Source organism: Oryzias latipes, chromosome 1 (genome assembly GCF_053564925.1).
Source record: "Oryzias latipes strain Hd-rR chromosome 1, Olatipes_Hd-rR_3.1".
Classification (NCBI taxonomy): domain Eukaryota; kingdom Metazoa; phylum Chordata; class Actinopteri; order Beloniformes; family Adrianichthyidae; genus Oryzias; species Oryzias latipes.
The window spans coordinates 43,699,429-43,718,872 of NC_136237.1; the positions used below are offsets into that span (position 1 = coordinate 43,699,429).

The window sequence follows — 19,444 nt, forward strand, 5'->3', positions numbered from 1 at the left end:
GGCCTTTTTTGTTTTGTTTTTTGTTGACTCTTTACAATTTCACTTCCAAATTCAAGAATATTTTCATGACATGACCTTTCCCTGCATCTCAAATACAAACTTTATAACCCAATATTTTAATTATTTAGGAAAGAAACAAAAACAAACTAAATATTTACAACTTCCCATTCCTCCTAAAGCCAAGGAAGTCCACTTTAAACCAATTCCAAGGAATTACTAAGAAAACGGTTTGGAATTCCTGAAAACTGTTCTTTTTGTTATGAAGATATTGAAACAACTGAGAATCTTTTCTTTGAATGTTTTTACTCTCATGGCTTTTGGGACAATATACATTATTGGCTCTTCCCTAAAATTACATGTTTAGCAGACTTTTCTATTAAGGATATCATTTTGGGGTTTATTTAAAAAACCAATCATTTTAAATGTTGTAATTATTTTGGGTAGATTCTATACACAAATATCGATTCCTTAACATCAATCCATACTTTTTTACATTTCATGAAGAACTCTGATCTTTTTCTTCTGTAAACATCATCATGGAAAATAAACTTGCTATGGAACTCCTAAGTATCATGATTTCATAATTTACAGCTTTTTGATAATCCCTAAATTCATGATCATTGCAATGCCCGTGGATATCCCCTTTATTTTATTTTAATCCGTCTTATTTAAGTTTGTATTTTATTTCTTTATTGTTTTTTGTATTTGTTTTTACTTAACTTTATTAACGTTGTTAACTTTTTTCTATATCTGTGTAACCGAGCGATGGGGGAGGTTCAATAATCATTCACTCTGTGGTCATAAACGACACGGGACAACAGGTCCGCCATTTAGTGGATCCGCTCACCAATTCTTTATTCTTCTTCTTCTACTCTCCCAAATTTAACTTGCCACGCCCCCTGGTCTCTAGGGTAACCCGGGAGGGACACACCTCTCCCAAAATAAAAGATCCAGGAAGTTGGTTACATACGTCCACCCTTTCAAAAGAAATGTCCTCATTTCTACAATTTCTACAGGAAATGCAACAGGCCGGGGAGTGCAAAAAAATAAATAAAATAAATGAATTAAGAAATAAACATTCGAGACCCAATATGGCGTCAACAAAAGTCAACCAAACAGGAACAACATGAGTTTACAGAACCCACCGGCAAATTTCCCACCACAGGAGGGAGAGGAAAAAAAAAAATCTGAATAATAATACAACATTGCCTGCCAACCAACAGCATATTATTCAACAGAATCTTTCAAGGAAGGAAAACACAACAACATATGACAGTCTCCTCACAACACCAACAAAAATTTCACTGTGACATAACTCTGTATTGTTACATCCTAATAAAGTCCTGATAACGTGTTGGAGCACGCACCATTCTGCCACTGCGGGAGTGTGCAGGGGCTGTCCCAAACGCGTCCCTCTGACCCTGTTGGGGTGGATCACCATTATCTGGGGGGTCCAATGAAGTACCCGCCGAAGGAGAGGATGATGGCGGGGTGGACATACTGTCGTTTGGGGAACCAGCAGGCAGGGGAAGAGTGTAACGTTTTAACCTGTCATGATGAACAACCTGGGCCCGCTCAGACATATCCAGGGGGTTGACAATGCGATATGTCAAAGCGGCCTCTGCACCTGAAGCCAGAACCCGATCCACACGATAGGGACCTTTCCAGTGCGGTGCTAGTTTTGTGCGGCCCTCTGTTGGGTTATTAAGCCAGACCAGAGCACCCTCTGTAAAGCCCTTGTGGTGAGAGTTCTCATCATGGTACAGTTTCTGTTTCTCCTGCGCCTCTGCTGCATTAACCCTCGCTGCACTGAAAGCAATCTCCAGCCGCTCCACAAGAGACGACGCGTATAAAGGCAGCGTGGCTGCACTGCCAATGCCACCAACCCCACTAGGAATGAGAACCTCTGCCGGGGTCCGGGCTTCGCGCCCGTGCATAAGATAAAAGGGAGTAAACCGTGTGCTGGTGTGCTTGGAGATGTTGTAAGCAAAAGCAACAGATTTCAAATGGTCATCCCATTCCCCCCCCATGGGACAACAACATCTTGGCCAGCTGGTCAATTAGGGTAACCCGGGAGGGACACACCTCTCCCAAAATAAAAGATCCAGGAAGTTGGTTACATCTGTTTTAATTGTGGTTTGACACTTTATACAGCTGCCACAATATTGTAAACCTCAAATGTTTTTTCCAAACGAAAAACAATTGCTCTTCCGCCTGATAAACCTGGTCGCCTGCTGATGACGTAAGCAGAGCGACACGTGGAGCGCTGTTAGTAGCTAGCAAAGCGGTTACCCCCCTTTTGCGGAGACTACCGATTCGTTTTGAAGACAGACACGACCGTCATGGCCGCTGCTGGGACACCGGGCAGGAGAAGACTCCTGAAGGAGGAGGACATGACCAAGGTGGAGTTTGAAACCAGTGAAGAGGTGGATGTCACCCCTACCTTCGACACCATGGGGCTCCGTGAGGACCTGCTCCGGGGAATCTACGCCTACGGTAGGCCGGTGGATTCGAGAGGCCTCCGCCTCCAGATGCTAAGCCTAAATCCGCTGTGTGGTTCAGTTCACCTTAAAAAAGGAATGAAAACGTAGTTGGTATCAGACTACATCCCGTAATAACTTACATTAAAGCGGGTAGATTGGTGTGACCTGATCATTTTGTCGTTGGCGGGAAGAAAAACTTCATCTTTTTAGCCTTCATGCTAGCATGCTAAGGCCGCGTGCGGCCGCGCTGACATGAAATTAGTTTAAATTCGTGTTGATTATTTACTAAACGAAAACCAGATACTAAAATTTGCGGGTTTCGTTCAGTAATGCCTGGACACGATCTTTGTTGGTATTGTTGCTCGTAACAGTCATGATCCAGGAGTTAGACGGTTCCCATCCTATATGGCTTCGTATATGTAGCGAATATTTTACTAATTTCCCCCAGAACTATTAATAAATATATGTCAACACTTCTGTCTTAATGTGTATTTTAATTTTGTTTCTGTTCATGTGTTCTGTCTTCTCCAGACGGCAGAACATTTTATGAACATATTATCTGGACCCAAAAGGACGGGAGAAATCCCAATAGACAGAATCGATCAGATTTGTATCTACAGTAATATTGAAGTGTTGCACTGATAAAGATGAATTCTCTACATTTTCCTGGACTATTGTGCTTGAGAGGATCCTTCTTTACCCCTAAAACCCAGTTTCTCCATAGAAATCCTTTCTGTGGGACTAAAACTTTTCTTTCTGGTCAGCATCACCAGAACTTCCCACTTTGGTCCCCCTCAGTTTGAGCAGCATGGGAACTTCTCAGATGAGGTTTCTCTATGTGGAAATGAAGATGGACAGCACCTGACCAGGTTCTGGTTCTGTTACAGGTTTCGAGAAGCCTTCAGCCATTCAGCAGAGAGCCATCAAGCAGATCATCAAAGGCAGAGATGTCATCGCTCAGTAAGTCTGGGCTGGAAAACATGCAGGTGCTCTGGTCCTCCATGCTGTAACGTGTGATCTGTGCTGCATTCAGGTCCCAGTCTGGAACAGGAAAGACGGCCACTTTCTGTATTTCCGTCCTGCAGTGTCTGGACATCCAGGTGAGTTCTTGCTGTTCTTGTGTCCCGTGACAGACGGGCCAGAACCCGTTTGCAGCTCGGTGGTGATGCTGTTCCTTCTGCAGGTCAGGGAGACCCAGGCTCTAATTCTTGCTCCAACCAGAGAGCTGGCCGGACAGATTCAGAAGGTAGCCCCGCCTCCACCGCCATGTTCAGCCAAAGGCTTGTAAGGTAGAGGCGGCGGTGCCAGTCACGGTGTCCTGTGTGCAGGTGCTGCTGGCTCTGGGAGACTACATGAACGTTCAGTGTCACGCCTGCATCGGAGGAACCAACGTGGGCGAGGACATTCGCAAGCTGGACTACGGCCAGCACGTGGTAGCTGGCACCCCTGGACGGGTTTTTGGTGGGTTCAATGGGTTTTATGGCAAAAGTGGCACAAACGGGAATGCTGACGGCGTCTCTTTACAGACATGATTCGGCGCCGCAGTCTCAGGACCAGAGCTATCAAGATGCTGGTGTTGGATGAAGCTGATGAGATGCTGAACAAAGGTGAGGTCCTCTGCTGTTCAGCGTCTTCTGTACCTGCAAAGCAGCTCTGTCTGAGCTGAAAGCTCACCTGCTGGTCATCAGAATAACTCTGGCACCTTTGGTTACGTCTGAAATGTGTTGAAGGAGCAGGAAGGGTTGGTCCTTCCAGGTTGGAACCACCTGTTCCAGACACACTTGAAGGTCACCTTTCCTTTCAGTGGTCGTGTTTTCGGCTTAATGTGTCAGATTTGAAAAGTCCATTTGACGCCATCGGGCCGCGATGTCACCACTTCCTGTTTAGGACGTTTAAAGCAACACTTCAGTGAATTTTAACGGTGACATGGAGATGTTCTAAGTGAAGGTTAGGAAGAACCTTCAGCAGAATCTTCAGCAGAACCGCTAGCAGGGTCAGAACTTTAAATTCATGTCTGTAGTGTTGCTAGTGTCACTGCAGAGAATGGTTTCAGATTTCTGCTTTAACATTCCAGATTCGTGGGGGAGCAGAGCTTTTGGGGGGTGGGGGTGGTGGTCTCTGTAGCGCATGGGGAGGTCTTCATCTCACCACCACACATCTTTGCTTGGCTGTTGGTGTTTTTGCTCTTCGTCGCCATCAGATCTTTTTCATTCTAGAATCCTGGACGGATTTTTCTACGAAGGCTTGAACTTTAAGAGAAAAGTCTGGAAATGTTGACAGCTAGCTTGTGGATTTCACCTGTGGCCGGTTATTTTAGAAGGCAACTCCCGCGATGGGAATGCTGTAGTTGAGTTCCGGCGTGACTGCACTTCCTGAATGACCCTGGTCAGTCAAAGCCGCCGTCATGGCTGAAGTTCTGGCAGACCGTCCTAAACTACGAGCTCTCTGAGAGGTTTGGGGCCGGCCTCAGAGACGGAGATGCTTCTGGGTCTCAGGGACCAAAAATCAGGAGCAGCCTTTCTCCGGTTTGGAGCACCTGACATCTCTGAGACTTCATTTTCAGTCTCTGACAGCAGAAACAAACCAATGTGTTTTTTCCTTCTGCTTCCTTGTTTCCATCATTTCTGCTTCTTCCTGGTCTAATCTTCAATAATAGGCTCATGATTGGACAGAGTTTGGTTATTGGTCACCTAAATCACTTCCTGTTTGTGGCGTAAGGACACGATGGCGTCAGTCATGTGACCATCTGGGTAGTCACAGCCGCTGCTTTGTCTTTGGCAGGATTTAAGGAGCAGATCTATGATGTGTACCGCTACCTGCCTCCAGCCACGCAAGTGGTCCTGATCAGCGCCACGCTGCCACACGAGATCCTGGAGATGACCAACAAGTTCATGACCGACCCCATCCGCATTCTGGTCAAACGGTGAGTCCGCCGATGAGCTCTGAAGCGGTGGGCTTCCAGCAGCAGTGAGTGACCGGCATTTGTCTCTGCCTCAGTGATGAGCTGACCTTGGAGGGCATCAAGCAGTTCTTTGTAGCCGTGGAGAGGGAGGAGTGGAAGTTCGACACTCTGTGTGACCTGTACGACACTCTGACCATCACACAGGCGGTCATCTTCTGCAACACCAAGAGAAAGGTTGGTGCACACACATCGGCTTTACACTGAAACCCGAGTCCAGGAAAGACCAGCAGAGGTCAACATCCAAGCGTCTGGGCGAGCGTTTGTCTCATGAAGCAAATGTCCATAAAGGGGACCGGGCTCAGGGTTTGGTTATCGTCCACATGAGCTCAGTCCCTGTAAATGTCCTCCAGTCGTTCTGAACAGAGTCTTGTCTTTATGTTGGAAAAACAAACACAATGATCAGGGTTTGTAAACTACCAGACTTCCATCGGTGAGTGAAAACACTGGTCCTGCGGAAGCAGCAATGCTTTGTGGGTAACGGATTCAAGCGCGTTGTTGCAGGTGGACTGGCTGACAGAGAAGATGAGAGAGGCCAACTTCACGGTGTCGTCGATGCACGGAGACATGCCGCAGAAGGAACGAGAGTCCATCATGAAGGAGTTCCGATCTGGAGCCAGGTAAGTCCAGAAGGGGGCTCAAGCTACCCCCACCCTCCCCAAGTTACTAACCCCCACCCTAAACTAGAACTAGAATAATAAACAGTCTTTGGGGTTCTTCAAGTTGATCAGTGAATGCCTGGTTAAAACCATCGCACTAGTACCCGCCCACTGAAACCGCTTTCTGTCCGTGTTTTAGTCGCGTCCTGATCTCCACCGATGTCTGGGCTCGAGGTTTGGACGTCCCACAGGTGTCGCTGATCATCAACTACGACCTGCCCAACAACAGAGAGCTCTACATCCACAGGTACACACGCCACACCTGGGACAGGGTTCCCATTCTACACCAGGGATCCAAACAGTTTTGTATGTTTGTTGAATCGTCCTCCAGGATTGGTCGCTCTGGCCGGTATGGCAGAAAAGGTGTGGCCATCAACTTTGTGAAGAACGATGACATCAGGATCCTGCGAGACATCGAGCAGTACTACTCCACCCAGATTGACGAGATGCCCATGAACGGTAAGTCTTTTGTTTCCCATGATACACTGCACTCAGACTGACTCCGCCCTTCAAGAGTTTAGGGGCGGGGTTTTTCTATCTTGGTTGACCTTCAGACTGTAAAGCTCACCGTTTAAATTTCGGTTGTTCCGTTTCTCCACCGGTGTCTGTGGTGTAAAATCGTCTCCAGACGGTTATCGTGAATTCTTGGGGGGTCGTAGTTCGTTGTACTCTGGTCTCCTTCACCGGGGGAGGAAAATTCCTGCCAACTGCTTTCATCTGTTGAAGTCACGTGATTGATTTACGATTTGTTCTTGTCTCTGCAGTGGCTGATTTGATCTGATGGATGACTCGGTGGCCCCACCCCTTTTCTCCATTTTTACCTTTTTCTGTAGCTACCAGTAACCTTACCTGTGCGGTGACAGTTTTGTAAATAAAGTTGTTTTGGTTAAACATTTCTCATGTCGATGATGCCTCATTTTCATTGTTTTGGGGTAATTAATCGACAGATGCACAGATTTTTATTTATTCTATTTTTATTTCTACATTTTTTGCACAAATGGGTAAAAACAGAATCCCTGGATTTATTAAAAAAAAAAAAAAAACGGTTAAACTGGGTCAGACGACACAGACGAGTTCAAACTAAAAAGAATCCATTGTCAGGGCAACCAGCTGGGGGGGGGGGGGGGGGTGTTACAGACAAGATGGCGCCCCCAACATTAGCCGCGTTTACATGACCAAAAGTAATCAGAACGCCTGATCGGAAAGAAAATGCGTCATGTAAACGCGCCGTTCGGAATACTCTGCCCCGATCAGACTCATTCGGATCAGAATTTCTTTCCGATCGAGATAGGTGGGTTATACCGATCGTTTATCCGATCGTGGAGCATGTGAACGGTCATTCCGATCGTGTGTCACTGCTGCTCTGGGTTACGTCACGCATAGATGGTGTTTGGCTCTGCGGACGCCCTGTGAAAAGCGCCGCTCCGCTCTCGCCCCGCTGGCTCTCCCCTCTCTTTTCCTCTTTTCCCTCCCTCTCGCTTCGTGCCCCCCGACGCTCACTCGGTCCACTGGCACCCGAGTGAAAAGAGCAGCTGGATTAATAATTTTGTGTCGGGGGGGGGGGGGGGGGGGGGGGGGGGTGCTTACGTGTGCGTTTTGTTGTTTTGTTATGTGTGGGAGAATCCAGACTGCGAGCCGTCCCGCTGCTCTGGGTTAGCGGCTGCAGGACTCAGGAGGAACCGTGTTCGAACAGAGCTCGGGCCGCTAGCCCACAGAGTGGCTTTGGGGCGGTCTGTGTGAACTTTCAGAGCAGAAATAAATGTCGCTCAGTCCTTAGAAAGCTGCAGATTGCTGCGTTTCTCGCACGGTCCTGGATTTTGTGTCCATCAATCAGGCTAATGATGTTAGCCCGTGTTAGTCTGTCCTAAGCTTTCGTCCATCTTAATTTTTCCACAAAAAAGCACTGACCACACAGATTAAATATAACGATGAGCGAACAGGCAATTCATAATATTCATAACATTAAAAAAAGCTCGTTTGGAAGATCGTCTCGTATGTTACCGAGCTGCTGCATAAATGTCTGGGGCAGCGGTTTGTTTACAACGGGACCTATTTCCGCATACGGATGAGGACGGGATGTGACCCTCTGGATCTGGCTAATGTCTGGGCGCCATCTTGTCCTGCGGTCCGGTTCTCTTGGCCCAACGTGGCTGAAGCGTGAAGGAATCATCAGTGCGGAGGTAAGACCATAAGCTGGAAAAATCAGGACCAAACTGAGCATGTGCAGAGATGAGAGGCGGGACCAAAGTAGGACTACCTTCTGCCACAATGTACTTAGTCACATCCTGCATAGTACTAGTACTACAGTAAGAGGAAGTGATGTCAGATGTGACTTCCTGGATTCTGAGCTAGAGGAGCAGAACCCGCTTACTAGGAGTGTTCAATGAGGACATGGCGATTCCAGCAGCAGTGGGAGGGGCCTACAGGTGTCTTCGAATGAACCAGATCTCATTGCGACGCCGAGGCACTCCAGGGTTTTCGTAAACGGCGACCATGTAGTGGTCCCGGTGGAACTGGTCATCAAGACTCAGGTTCTCCCACAGGAGGCGGATCTGACGGCCCACCGTCACTTCTGTAGTCGTCCCAAGGAATTGTCTGTTGGCCAATCAGAGAGCAGGGTAGGGTTTGAGTTCCAAACATCGTACAAATCAGGAAGACAGACATGTGCTCTGACCCACACAGCTGAAGGACAGAAGACGTCGGTCTCTGAACGTCACTGGACGACGGAGCTGCAGATCAGCAGGAACTTAGCAAAGATGTCCGTCCCCTCATAGAGTCTGAGACCAGAACGTCTTTCAGCTTTCAGCTGTGCCTGAAGGACAAAGCGTCCCAAACAGACCACCAGGCAGCCGTTTCCCCCACAGTTTGCCTACACAAGGGTCTTTGTGGGGGAAATGGTTGCTGGTTCCATTCTGAGTGATAGTTTTCAGAGACGCTCCTTCAGCGTGTGGATGTCTTCCTGTTTTCAGTTCTGTTGCAGACACGTCTCACCTGGCAATCACCCGGATATGCCCCCTGTGGACGATGGCGATGTCGGGGTCAGAGGCCTGGGGGGGGCTGCTCTGCAGGCTGCTGGGCAGGAACATGGCTGTCTCCACCTCTTTGTGGAAGCTGCTTCCATCCTCCAGCATGCGGATGGCGTTGACCACGGGCACCGTCATGCCGAGGTACTGGCCTGAGAAACAGCAACGCCGTCAGGGAACCCTTAGGGTGGAGGGGGGGGCCTCACACTGCCCCACCCAACAATTTCAGCTACACCCTCAAATACTCATATTCATCATCATGTCTGGGGTCAGGAGGTGCTCATGACTCCTGGGGGGGACTCTTGGGTATGTGGGAGCGGATCTCAGGCACGGCGGGGGGCGTCATCAGGCCTGGGTCACGCTCTCCCTGCTCTTTGGTGCTACGGTTGTGGTTCCTCTGACTATGGTCTGGGGGGGGTGTCAGGGGGTGATGGAGCGTCCCCCCTGTTTAGTTTTACCTCCAGATTCCATGACAGGTGTGTCAGGCCCCGCCCCTTTGACCAACGTCAACACCTGACAGTAGTGATGATAAACCTCCAGCTCTCTCATGTTTGGACAGGACAAAAAAAAGCAGGTGAAGCAGTGACACTGCGCAGTGGGCGGAGCCTCACCTGCAGAATTCTCCTTACAGATGAAGCGCATCAGTTTCATGAAGCCCATGGAGATGCTCTGTTCGTACAGATCCTCTTTCCGAGTCACGCAGGCCCAGAACCCGGCTGGGTAGACCCGCTCCTCAAACTGTACCTCTCCCATCTGGACCCAGAGAAGAACACATGGGACACAGGGATGTCTGCATGAAAGCAGGCTGCGCAGACAGGGATGTCTGCATGACAGCAGGCGGCGCAGACAGACATTTCTGTATGAAAGCAGGCGGCGCAGACAGGGATGTCTGCATGAGAGCAGGCGGCGCAGACAGACATTTCTGTATGAAAGCAGGCGGCGCAGACAGGGATGTCTGCATGAGAGCAGGCGGCGCAGACAGGGATGTCTGCACAAAAGCAGGCTGCGCAGACAGGGATGTCTGCATGAGAGCAGGCGGCGCAGACAGATATTTCTGTATGAAAGCAGGCGGCGCAGACAGGGATGTCTGCATGAGAGCAGGTGGCGCAGACAGACATTTCTGTATGAAAGCAGGCGGCGCAGACAGGGATGTCTGCATGAGAGCAGGCGGCGCAGACAGGGATGTCTGCATGAGAGCAGGCGGCGCAGACAGACATTTCTGTATGAAAGCAGGTGGCGCGGACAGGGATGTCTGCATGAGAGCAGGCGGCGCAGACAGACATTTCTGTATGAAAGCAGGCGGCGCCGACAGGGATGTCTGCATGAGAGCAGGCGGCGCAGACAGACATTTCTGTATGAAAGCAGGCGGCGCCGACAGGGATGTCTGCATGAGAGCAGGCGGCGCAGACAGACATTTCTGTATGAAAGCAGGCGGCGCAGACAGGGATGTCTGCATTAGAGCAGGCGGCGCAGACAGGGATGTCTGCATGAAAGCATGTGGCGCAGACAGGGATGTCTGCATGAAAGCAGGCGGCGCAGACAGGCATGTCTGCATGAAAGCAGGCGGCGCAGACAGGCATGTCTGCATAAAAGCATGCGGAGCAGACAGGCATGTCTGCATAAAAGCATGCGGAGCAGACAGGGATGTCTGCATAAAAGCATGCGGAGCAGACAGGCATGTCTGCGTAAAAGCATGCGGAGCAGACAGGGATGTCTGCATAAAAGCATGCGGAGCAGACAGGCATGTCTGCATAAAAGCATGCGGAGCAGACAGGCATGTCTGCATAAAAGCATGCGGAGCAGACAGGGATGTCTCCATAAAAGCATGCGGAGCAGACAGGCATGTCTGCATAAAAGCATGCGGAGCAGACAGGCATGTCTGCATAAAGGCATGCAGCACAGACAGGGATGTCTGCATGAAAGCAGGCGGCGCAGACAGGGATGTCTGCATGAAAGCATGCGGCGCAGACAGGCATGTCTGCATAAAAGCATGCGGAGCAGACAGGCATGTCTGCATAAAAGCATGCGGAGCAGACAGGGATGTCTGCATAAAAGCATGTGGAGCAGACAGGGATATCTGCATGAAAGCATGTGGAGCAGACAGGCATGTCTGCATAAAAGCATGCGGAGCAGACAGGGATGTCTGCATAAAAGCATGTGGAGCAGACAGGGATATCTGCATGAAAGCATGTGGAGCAGACAGGGATATCTGCATGAAAGCATGCGGCGCAGACAGGGATATATGCATGAAAGCATGTGGAGCAGACAGGCATGTCTGCATAAAGGCATGCGGAGCAGACAGGCATGTCTGCATAAAGGCATGCAGAGCAGACAGGGATGTCTGCATGAAAGCATGTGGAGCAGACAGGCTTGTCTGCATAAAAGCATGCGGAGCAGACAGGGATGTCTGCATAAAGGCATGCGGAGCAGACAGGGATGTCTGCATGAAAGCATGTGGAGCAGACAAGCATGTCTGCATGAAAGCATGTGGCGCAGACAGGGATATCTGCATAAAAGCATGTGGCGCAGACAGGGATGTCTGCATGAAAGCATGTGGAGCAGACAGGCATGTCTGCATAAAAGCATGCGGAGCAGACAGGGATGTCTGCATAAAGGCATGCGGAGCAGACAGGGATGTCTGCATGAAAGCCTGTGGCGCAGACAGGGATATCTGCATAAAAGCATGTGGCGCAGACAGGGATGTCTGCATGAAAGCATGTGGAGCAGACAGGCATGTCTGCATAAAAGCATGCGGAGAAGACAGGGATGTCTGCATAAAGGCATGCGGAGCAGACAGGGATGTCTGCATGAAAGCATGTGGAGCAGACAAGCATGTCTGCATAAAAGCATGCGGAGCAGACAGGGATATCTGCATAAAAGCATGCGGAGCATATTTTGGGAATCCTAAAATCGTTTCTGCAGAAATCTCCACGAGTCATAAATGAGGTGTTTGGTCCTGGCCCGACCTTCTCACGCCTGGAGATGACATCATAGGAGAGCTCCTCCCTCTGCTGATTGTTCCTGGTCATTTCCTGGATAGGTCCACTCATCTCTGCAGACAGGAACATGATGATGTAACCAAGGTAACCAGACACAGGAGCACCAGAACCTGAAACTTGCTTCCACTGCTCTGCATTACCTGCATAAGCCCCACCCCTGACACCTGAAGGAACCACTGTGTCACACCCCCTCCCACCCACCGCCTCACCTGGTGGAACAGCCACGTGGTGAGTGCTGGCGACAGCCCGCCACTGTGCGAGCAATCGTTCACTGTCCTCCTCATCCATTGGTTCTGGATGGTTTGTGATGTCATCATTCAGCTCCTCTTCGTCTAATGCCTCAAGGTCTTCCAGTGAGATCAAAGCCATGGCTGCAGGTGATGTCACAGCAAAGGAGTACCTACGTACCTGCAAAGAAGGAAAGGTGAACACTCAGCAGACGGCTCACTTCCTGTTTCATCTCACCTGGAAAGACTGTAAATGGTAAATGGCGTATATGGCTTATTTAGCGCTTCCTACCCTCTTTCGAAGGCCCAAAACGCTTTACAGTCACAGTCCCATTCACCCATCATGCACACACACAGTCACACACACATTCACACACTGATGGCGGCTCCGCTGCCGAACACTGGCGCCAACCTCCCACCAGATTCAAGGTGGGGTTCAGCTTCTTGCCCAAGGACACTTCGACACATGGGCGTGCAAGGTGGGAATCGAACCTGCAATCTTACCGATTGGTCAACCGCCCTACCGCTGCACCACGGCGGCCCGCACTGTTAGTTAAATAAATGTGATGTTTGTGTATGGGCTGATGACGTCACCGCGTGGGGGCGTGGCTTTTATGATGAAATCGTTGGATCTATTTTCCTGACAAACATCCCAAAAGGCTAAAGACGGTTTATTGCAGATTAAAGTTTAAAACTCAACAGACTACCGGAAGAAGTTCTGTAGACACCACTCTGTCAAAGTAAAAGTCTACCAGAGCACTAGAAATTTAGCGCCGGTTTCGGGCTTTTATTTTTAAAAACCGCGGAGGGGTTTTATTCTGGAAACATGAGAGTTTTATGGGTCATTTTAATCTTCCTTTCTGTTCGTCCATCAACCGGAACTGCGTCGGTGCTTCGGTTCGGATCGGTTACAAAGTCTGTTGGTTCTTCTGGACCGAACTGGGTCTCCAGCGCTCAGTTTCTACCGACCGACCCGTGAGTTGCTGCCGGAACTGCGCGGGTTCGCTCCAAAGTCCGTCCGGAGCAGAACCGTGTGGGTTCTGCTATCTTCGCTCAGATAAAACGGGTCCGGACCGGACCGTGAGAACGTCCGGTTCGGCTAGAGGCAGCGTTCCTACCTGGTTCTGGTTCTGGTCCGGGTCGCAGATGCAGACGCAATAATAATCGCTCTGCCTCTTCTCTGCTTCCGGTATGTGGTACGTTGTCTGTTTTTCAAAATAAAAGAACGATGGAAACAGAATCATGACCCGGTCCAGTTAGCGGGCTGAGAGGAACCGCTGCCACTGAACGCCCGTATCCTGTCATAAACCGGGCCTGGAATAAGAAAATGATCTAAAAGAAGGTCGATTGTGGACATAATCCGTTCTTTCTTTCATCCAGTTGTTCAAAAATGTGTTTATCTAAGAAGTTCCGTCCATTTCTCTGTAATGTTGGTGATGACGTCATCATTGCTCTCTCAGAAGTTAATATTTTCTTTATGAACCAGAGCTGCAGGAATTCTGTACGAAAATAGCCTCTCCAATTCTTGTAGGCTGCAGGTCAGATGGTATTTATCTATAAAAGAAGAAAAGTCAATAAATTACCTTCACTGTCTGTTCAATCTTAAAGTTCCTGTCAAACTAATCCTGTTTGAATATAATTAATCTGTTCTCAGCTTCTATCATGTTGATCCATGAGGTCAAATTATGACTGAATATCATTTTCCAACACTGAAGAATTTGTCTGTGAAAGTTGGACGAAATGATTGGAATCACATTTCAGAAGGACGTCTGTTCCGCCTAAATGTTGAACGATGATCTTAGAATATGAAACCATTTGGAGTTATTATCAACCAAAGAGCTTTTATACAATTTAAGCAGTGATGCCACCTTTGTCATCACTTTTGACCAGTTGGGAACGTTTGATTTAACGTGTTTTGTTTTTCCAAATGAACTGAAAAATAATAGAGTTAACTTTCTTAATGACTGGAGGGGAAATGTATAAAGAATAACATGGATAAATCATCTTAGAGACGTCTTCTGCTTGGTTAACAGATTTCTCCCTAAAATAGTTCAATCTCTTGTCAACCAGCGACTTCAACTTTTCTTCATGTCAAGTTACCAGTTTCAATGTTGACATCTTCCCTCCTTATTGTGATTTTAGACAATTATACACCCAGATATTTCACTTCATCAGCAACCCTAATGTCTTCAATAGTTTGCTGCTGACACGAGTGAACGGGGAGAATTTCACATTTTGAAATATTTCGTTTTAATCCTGATGCTTTGGAAAATAACTGAATCCTGCTTAGAACTTTAACAACCTCTGCATCGTTTTTTAGAAGTAAAGCAGTATCGTCTGCAAACAGACTCATTTTGTGTTGCTTTTCAAAAACATAAATACCTTGAATATCACGACTATGTTTAATGAGAATGGTTAATAACTGAGTAGCTAATATAAACAGTTTGGGGGAGACGGGGCAACCGTGTCAGATACCTCTTTTAATTACAAAACGGGCAGTAATTCCTGGATTTAAGGAAACTGAACTATCAATATCATTACAGAAGATTTTGATAATATTACAAAATTTATCACCAAATCCTAAAAATTTCAGGGTTTAAATTAAATAGAAAGGCTCCAATGTGTCAAATGCTTTATAAAAATCAAGAAATAATATCAAACTATCGAGTCAACACAAAAATTCCTTCTTGTTTGTATTCATCAACTTCCAGAGCAAAAATAATTTTCCCATGGGATTAATAATAAGTCTCCAGCTTGTTCAGAACGCAGCAGCTAGATCAGGGGTCGGGAACCTTTTTGGCCGAGAGAGCCATAAATGCCACATATTTTTAATTGTAATTTCCAAAGAGCCATACAATAATGTGGTGTCCCTTCCCCACACTGAGGCACGGAGACTTAACCTCTTTTAAGGTTCTTTATTCTGGTTACTGTAGACCACAACAAACGCCGTAAAATTAATTCAGCAACTCCTGAATCTCTCCCGCCGAGAAGAGAGAGAGCGCTTCTCCCAACTTTATTTTCCCCCCTCCCGCTCCAGCCCTCCCATTTCCCTTATTCGGCCCATGGCTGAACCCCATTGGTCCAAACTACCTAACAACAGCCTGAGCGACAGAACTGAGAGCCAATCAGATCTCTGCTTGACGCGTTCAATGAACTCCAGAACTTTTAACGCGGCCCAACAGCCACCCAGTCCAAGTCAGTCCGCGACAATATGTTAAAAACTAAATATACAAATGAATGTGTGCATTTTATTTAATTTCAACATTTTTAAAGTACAATAAGTCTGTGGATTCTTTTTAATAACATTGTTATGCTGTTGCTAATAAATGATGAGTATTTCTCGTGGTAGTTTTGCTGATGGTCTAGTCTGGTTGATACGTGGTGAGTTTCTGCTTCATGCAGGCGTTGAGACTTTAAACGTGATCGTAGTCTGAATGTTCTGTAGATGTGAGACAGACTGATCACATGCAGACGGGGAGCCAAACACACACTCTCACACGCTGCAGTGAGTGACGGGCAGCGGGTTTTACGTTTTTATCCCTGCGCGATTCACCTGCTGCCTGTCCCCACAACCCCTCACCCCCCCCACCCTCTGCTTTCTCCCTCACACATCCCCGCTACTGCGCGCTCTTTCTCAGAGACGGGAGGGCGCAGTTTTGGGCACGTCAATTCACAGGTTTCCAGCTGGTACAAACTCTGTGAAATAATAGATAATAGTAACTGATAGCGCTGGCGCAGATTTCTCTCTCTAAGCACCACTACTACTGCGCGCCTCTGGCATTGCATCGCGCCCGAGAAGGACTGGTCTAATGAAAAAAAAAGTATAAGTAAAGATTTGTCTGCGAGCCACATGTGACCATCAAAAGAGCCATATATGGCTCGCGAGCCATAGGTTCCCGACCCCTGAGCTAGATTGTTAGCAGGAACTAGCAGAAGAGATCACATCACTCCTGTGTTGGTTTCACTTCACTGGATCCCAGTTGATTCTAGAATCCAGTTCAAGATCCTCCTGTTAACCTATAAGGCCTTACATGGAATGGCCCCGTCCTATATTAAGGACCTCATAGTCCCTTACCATCCAATCAGAACACTTCACTCACTAAATGCAGGACTGCTTGTGGTTCCTAGAATTAGTAAAAGTACGGTTGGAGGTAGAGCGTTTAGCCACCAAGCCCCTGTCTTATGGAATAAACTCCCAGCTCATGGAAGAGAGGCCGACTCAGTTTCTACATTCAAAGTTAGACTGAAAACATTCCTCTTTGGACAGGATTATTGTCAGACTAGTTAGTATTTAGAGATTATTTAACTTAATGTTAATTTGTTTAAATTAAACTTAATAATAACTATTTCTTTTAAAAGGCTGCTAGAAGTTGAAGCTGGGGTAACTATGGTGCTCTGGGGTTCTGTCCTCTTTCCTTTTTTTTACTTCTACCCTTCCTCTCCTCTATTCTTGATCATTATTCATCATTTAGTTCTCCATGCCTCTGTTTGGTGCAGTGATTCATGGACTGTCCCTCTTTCCTTCTTTCGAGTTCTTCCAGACTCCAGTTGTTTCATCCGTGCTCCAGTTCCTGACCGAGTACCTCGTCTCTGCTCCTGCTCCTACACCTGGCTGTGGTTCCTGTCTCCGGCTCGACTCGCGCCTTTGACTGTCCCCCCAACCACGGCTGGATGAAGCTCGTCTGCTGGACTTTAAATGTGTAGTTGTAGATTTAGATAAGATAATTCTTCTCTTTGAGTTCTGGTAAATCGCCTGTCCGTCCTGGGGGAGGATCCCTCCTTCATGTGGACACCCCTGAGGTTTCTTCGTTTTTTCCGGAATCCTTTTTTTAGGAGTTTTTCCTCACAGAGAAGGGGGGTCTAAGGGCAGGGATGCCAGTATAGCTTAGTCAGTTTGTTAGTTCATTTTAGTATTTTTCTATTGAACTCTTTGTATTCGTGATCCTTTTGAGTTCATGTTTAAGTTTTTCAATTACCAATACGAAGCCCATCGAGACGACTGTTGTTGTGATTTTTGGCTATACATATAGGGGCGTCCGTGGTGCAGCGGTAGAGCGGTCGACCCATGATCGTAAGATTGCAGGTTTGATTCCCGCCTTGCACGCCCATGAGTCGAAGTGTCCTTGGGCAAGACACTGAACCCCACCTTGCCTCTGGTGGGAGGTTGGCGCCAGTGTTTGGCAGCGGAGCCGCCGCCAGAGTGTGAATGTGTGTGTGCATGGGTGAATGGGTCTGTGACTGTAAAGCGCTTTGGGCCTTCATAAGAAGGTAGAAAGCGCTATATAAGTATACGCCATTTACCATTTACCAAATAAAATTGAACTGAATAAAGTCGATCTAATCTAATCTAAACAGGACTACGGTGGCCCTTAAGTGCAAATCATTTAACAAATCCCTCGATACAAAAACAATTTGAAGATCACAACAACACACTGAGGTGTTCCCCCTACCATGACAAAGGTGGATAAAGGTGGAAAGATTTCATGTAATCCATGGACACCAGTGAAGATCACAAATCATTGAAGAAAAAAGGTTCAGAGCTCTGTCTAGTGGGTCTAGATGACCCAACTCCCAATGTTAAAGTGCCTAGGATAGAACAAGGGTTACAAAGTTTTTGTGATGCGATTTGCACTTCACGGCTACCGTACACACACACAGATACACAAACACACACATACACAAGCACAGATACACAGACACACAGACAAACACACATACACAAATACACAGACACACACACACAAAGCAACAACACACAAACACGCGTCCTGCATTATGCATCAGCTGCTGAGTGTCACAGTCGATGAAAGTCTGCAGACCTCAGCTGCTCTGAAGCTGCAGTGTTACGCAACACTGACCCGCAGCGCCGCTCCGCTTCACACAGAACCGCCTGCAGGACCTCTGGCTCTGAGGCGGGCTCTCTCCAACCACAGCGGACCTGACAGAACCTTTTTGGACCAGCTGAAAGAATCTTTTCTCCTTGAAAGTGGCACATGTGTGGTCTTCCCAAACCATCAGTGTGTTTGTGGGTCTGGACCCTCAGTCCTGGTCCACGTTGTGGGTCTGTCTGGGACTCTTCACATCCAGTCTTTTTGTTGGTTGTTTCTCTGGTTGGATGCAAACCTTCTGCTGGATCCAGACCATAAGAGGGCTCCCAGCCTGGTAACTACGGACACCAACAGATCCTCGATCAGAACCTGTGATGCTGAACGCGGATTCCCCCTAGAGGGTTGGAGCCCCGCCTTCCCCGGGGGGTCTGCCACAGGCCTGGACGCTCCGGTCTGAGCCATCATGGTTCTGCAATGAGGGAGCGACCAACTCTAAGCTGAAAGATGATGGCAGAGTGCGGTCGTCATGGTAGCGTGAGCAGCTTCAGGTGGACGTCGAAGACGCTGATAATCAAAAAGCTGCCCGAACAAGCAACACAGTTAGAGCAGGCCCCACCCACATACAGAAGCCACGCCCCCAAAACAGACTACACTTCCTCACAGAACAAAATCTGTTTTCCTTTCTGTTTGTTTTCCAAAAGAAGTCATCAAACGTGTTTTTGTGTTTTGTTTGCAGAAGTCGCAACACCACCTGATTACCTAACCGCTACACACTCACACACACCATAACACACATTCAGTAAACACACACGCACTCACACACACTAAAACACACTCATACACTGACACTAACACACACACTCGCAAACACACACACACACTGACACACCCAAACACACTAAAACACACACGTACACACACACACACACTCACCCCCACACACGCACTCACACACACTCACACACACTTACACAGCCCCCCTGCGGTCTTGAACGCCTCAGACTCCGCCTCCTGATGCCCTTGATGTCCCTGAAGGCAGCAGCGTTTCTGCTGATCCAGCTGCGATCCTCCGACCATCAAACGCCGCGGAGCCTCATTAAATCCTGCAGCTGATCAGAATACCAAGACAGTTTATGTAACGCCTCATTAGCATGAGCCGCCTGCTCATCAACGTCTGCTGACAGACACTGACCTGCCCTTCATCGACATCATCATCATCATCACAAACCAGGTTTGCAGACCATGAACAGCGACGCCCCTCTAAAC

At 48.0% G+C, this 19,444-nt stretch overlaps 2 protein-coding genes across 3 annotated transcripts; one reads left to right on the forward strand and one right to left on the reverse strand.

Moving 5' to 3' along the window:
* Nucleotides 1-2,030: 2,030 nt before the first annotated feature.
* On the forward strand, nucleotides 2,031-6,996 carry eif4a3 (eukaryotic translation initiation factor 4A3). Its single transcript, XM_004084717.5, has 12 exons — nucleotides 2,031-2,496; nucleotides 3,371-3,443; nucleotides 3,517-3,583; nucleotides 3,667-3,729; nucleotides 3,812-3,944; nucleotides 4,010-4,090; nucleotides 5,265-5,406; nucleotides 5,481-5,619; nucleotides 5,947-6,062; nucleotides 6,241-6,348; nucleotides 6,433-6,560; nucleotides 6,866-6,996. Exons 1-12 carry the CDS (start codon nucleotides 2,343-2,345, stop codon nucleotides 6,880-6,882), a joined length of 1,221 nt encoding a protein of 406 aa, XP_004084765.1. The 5' UTR covers nucleotides 2,031-2,342; the 3' UTR covers nucleotides 6,883-6,996.
* Nucleotides 6,997-7,057: 61 nt separating this feature from the next.
* On the reverse strand, nucleotides 7,058-19,273 carry soul4 (heme-binding protein soul4). Of its 2 annotated transcripts, none has more exons than XM_078949411.1 (6): nucleotides 19,150-19,273; nucleotides 12,333-12,531; nucleotides 12,091-12,176; nucleotides 9,736-9,877; nucleotides 9,093-9,276; nucleotides 7,058-8,696 (listed from the first exon to the last, which is right to left on the reverse strand). In XM_078949411.1, the coding sequence occupies exons 2-6, from the start codon at nucleotides 12,490-12,492 to the stop codon at nucleotides 8,522-8,524; spliced, it is 747 nt and encodes a 248-aa protein (XP_078805537.1). In that variant the 5' UTR covers nucleotides 12,493-12,531; nucleotides 19,150-19,273; the 3' UTR covers nucleotides 7,058-8,521. The 2 variants fall into 2 exon arrangements, with proteins under 2 accessions (XP_078805537.1, XP_004084767.2); XM_004084719.5 differs by lacking the exon at nucleotides 19,150-19,273 and adding an exon at nucleotides 13,469-13,670.
* Nucleotides 19,274-19,444: the final 171 nt, after the last annotated feature.